Consider the following 3558-nt stretch of genomic DNA (forward strand, 5'->3'; position numbering starts at 1 on the left):
AGTTTTGGGATGAAAACGCTAATTTAGAAAAAGCTCTTAAAATGAGCTTTTTCAATTAGCGTTTTGCAATATTAAAATTAATGGACTTCTTTAACTCTAATAGATAGACTCCCTCTTCTCCTGCGCCAAAATTAATGCCCTTATTCGTCTTTTTGCACAAACCGCTATTATCAATTAACTAATTTTTACTAAACAGGTCTACACAAATAGCCAATCAAATCAGCTAATGTAATCAGCTAACAGCTAACAGCTAATGTAATCAGCTAACAGCTAACAACTAATTCCCAAACAGGACCTATATCTAAAAACAAATTTATATATTTTAAGTTTTAAATAAATAGAATGCGTTTTGCTAAAAAAAAAAAAAAGTTATAGTTGTAGAAAAGGATAATCCTGAGTCGTTAACCGAGTTAAAACGAGTGAAGGGGTAGTGAACTCGGTTAGGTGGGTGGAGTGCAGAAATAGATAAAATATGCGAGGACCCGATATAGAATTATACCCCGAAAAAACCCACAACAGAATCTTCACCTTCCTTTTATTTCCTCTCTTCTCTCTCTTCCTTAATATTCTTTTTCTCCTTTCAAAATACTAAATTAAAAAATAAAGGAATCATTTTTATCTCTCCACTATAAACTTGTATATATATGTAGATCTCATCCTCTCTTCATCCCTCTCTCTCTCCCTCTTTTATTTCATTTCACACTTGTATTGGATTCATTCACAAAATTCAAACAAAGGGTGGGCGGAATCTGAGTGCAGAAGAGAGATTAACCAAAAAAACAAAAAAAAATTCAGAGGAGGAGAAGAAGAAGAAAATGGGGTCTCTTCCGCCTGAGCTGAGCTTGGATTTTAGGCAAACTTATCTCCCCAGAACTATTACTGATTTCATCAAGGACTTATCGATCGTCGATGATATTCCTGAAAAGGTCTCCAAACTCGATGGTTTTGTCAAGGGACTCGAAGAGGAAATGAAGAAGATCGACGCGTTTAAGCGCGAGCTTCCTCTTTGTATGCTTCTCTTAAATGATGGTTCGTTTTCCTTTCCCAATTTAATCGCCATTAACGTATTTATTTCGGTCAAAATGTGTTTTAATTTACTTAAATCAATGCATGATGTTTGGTTGGTGGTGATGTTCATTCGTTTTTTTTAACAGAATTTTTCCGATTGGTTGATATTTGAGATTACGATATTAGGTTTCTTTTGATCTTAAGAATGAATTTGATCGTTATTTTTAATTTTGTTTTTTGGAGCTCGGAGGAGACTATTCTGAGCTTAGAGTTGTTTAGGTAGTTGCGGATGCTTAAAATTGGGTGTTTTTGACTGTTTGGTTGCAGCAATTCAATGTTTGAAGGCGGAGTCAATGAAATGTGCAGCGTCAAATATTCAACCAGTCTTAGAAGAATTTATTCCGTTGAAGATAAATTGTAGAGATGATGACGATGAAGATCAAACGGATGTTCATAGCAAAAAGGAAAAAGATTCTAGAGATAAGAAAAATTGGATGAGCTCTGTTCAGTTATGGAACACTAATGATCATCCTTCTTCTACTACTGATTGTATCTTCGATCCAAAACAAAATCTCAAAAAAGAATCCAAGGTAGGTAACCATTTATTAGAAAATTAATTTGTTAGTTGAAAACCTAGATGTGGAGGAAAGGAAGTTGAAATTGATTTGTTTTTCATTGTTTTACTTGGACAGATAGCTAAAAAGGACAATCAATGTGTAAATGAGGATACATTTCAGGTCTGTAAAAGCAGGAGTGCAGCAAGAGCATTCATGCCATTTAAAACCTACCCTGGCTTCTCAAAAAAGGAGGACAATAAGATTAATATTAGTAATATAGAGGATTTGCCTGTACCTGGTCTTTCTCTTCTAACTCCTGGAATCAAGAGCTTGAGAGAAGATTCTAGTTCTTCAATTTCAGGAACCAGCTGTAGTAGAACTGTTTCTTCTTCAGCCCCTAATCCTCAACCAAGTTCAAATTTACGAAATGGATCTCAACAACAGACTACTAGGAAGCAGAGGAGATGCTGGTCCCCGGAGTTGCATCGACGGTTTGTCAATGCTCTACAACAACTTGGAGGTTCTCAATGTGAGTACTTTGATAGTTAAATTGATTGAAATTGAAATTTTCTGCATCAGTTTTCATCCTAAGTTTATGGTATTAGATATCTAAGATGTAGAACTATATTAGATTGTTCATGATTAATAGTTGATTTGATGTTCAATGGTTACCAAATTGCTTGATATGGTGGAATTGATTGATCTTTTTGGATGAATTAGTTAGGTTGAGTTATATTGCATTTTCGTCTTTTGTTGAGAAACACATTAATTGAATTCTCTAGATTGTTATGCAGCTGCTACACCAAAGCAGATTAGGGAACTTATGCAAGTTGATGGTTTAACCAATGATGAAGTCAAGAGTCATTTACAAGTAAGTTTTCCATTTGATTTGCATGAATCAAGACAGCATTTTGAAACCAGATTGCGCGGTTTATGTTATGTTTTAGAGATTGATTGAAGATCTTTGTTGTCATTGTAGAAATACCGTCTTCATACACGGAGAATGCCAGCAGCTACAGCAGCTGCAGCTGCAGCTGCAAACCATTCCATTGTTTTGGGGGGTTTGTGGATGTCCCATGATCAGTATAATGACTCAAAGGCGACGAGTTCCCAGTCTGGGTCGCCTCAAGGTCCGCTGCAGTTGGCAGGACAAACAGGAGGTGATAGCATGGAAGATGAAGATGATGCTAAATCTGAAGATTATAGCTGGAAAAGTCATATCCACAGATCAGGAAAAGATGATGTATAGAGTGTTTTCCACCATGAATTTTGCAGATATAAAGTATACATGGGAGGATTATTATATTATGAGTTAAGAGGAAAAAAAAACAATAATTAGTAAGAATATACTGAAAATTATATAATGCAGTTGGGGACCTTGAGAATGAATTTTTTTTGCAGGATTAGGTTTGGTTGTGTCTTGAAATTGAGTTTGTAATTTTGTATCGGAATTTATAAGAAATTAAATATAGCCATATGTCTTTTAATGGAAGAACAAGGCCCTATATATTATACCCTTTTAAACCTTGGTTTTACAACTCTTATGTGTTTAACTTTTCCTTCCAATTTGGGGGTTAGAGATAGTTGAATTTTATGGAAATTTTTCAATATCAAACATTTCTTCAAGGGAAAAACAGTACAATGAAGATTCATACGGTTTGTTTGGTTCGGATATTGCTGCTTATTGTACTAGTAGCTAACGGATATTATGCAATTTTTATATTGTTCAATACTAAATAATCACTTAATTTTATATCTAGTGTTTGGAGTCAACAGTAAAAATGACTTATGGAAAGGAAAACGAAACACGACAAGGAAACGAAACGTTCATTGAGTCATTGAATCCTATGTTGGCCTTTTTCGAAAGGGAATATGAATATGAAAATGAAACGTTCACTGAGTCTTTTGTAACGTTTTTGGCCTTTCTCGAAAAGGAATATGAATATTTCATTTTCAGTTTCGTTTACAGCATGTCATCACCCATTTTCGAACT

General features: G+C 34.7%; 1 protein-coding gene across 2 annotated transcripts; it reads left to right on the plus strand.

The window, feature by feature from the left end:
• The first annotated feature begins 539 nt into the window (after positions 1-539).
• LOC136209778 (transcription factor HRS1-like) lies at positions 540-3089 on the plus strand. 2 transcript variants are annotated; one of them, XM_066001362.1, is made up of 5 exons: positions 540-1029; positions 1336-1598; positions 1701-2094; positions 2348-2436; positions 2545-3089. In XM_066001362.1, the coding sequence occupies exons 1-5, from the start codon at positions 816-818 to the stop codon at positions 2812-2814; spliced, it is 1230 nt and encodes a 409-aa protein (XP_065857434.1). In that variant the 5' UTR covers positions 540-815; the 3' UTR covers positions 2815-3089. The 2 variants fall into 2 exon arrangements, with proteins under 2 accessions (XP_065857434.1, XP_065857435.1); XM_066001363.1 differs by having other exon boundaries at positions 543-1029; positions 2360-2436.
• The last annotated feature ends 469 nt before the right edge of the window (positions 3090-3558 follow it).

This window comes from Euphorbia lathyris, chromosome 10, assembly GCF_963576675.1.
Source record: "Euphorbia lathyris chromosome 10, ddEupLath1.1, whole genome shotgun sequence".
Taxonomy (NCBI): Eukaryota; Viridiplantae; Streptophyta; class Magnoliopsida; order Malpighiales; family Euphorbiaceae; genus Euphorbia; species Euphorbia lathyris.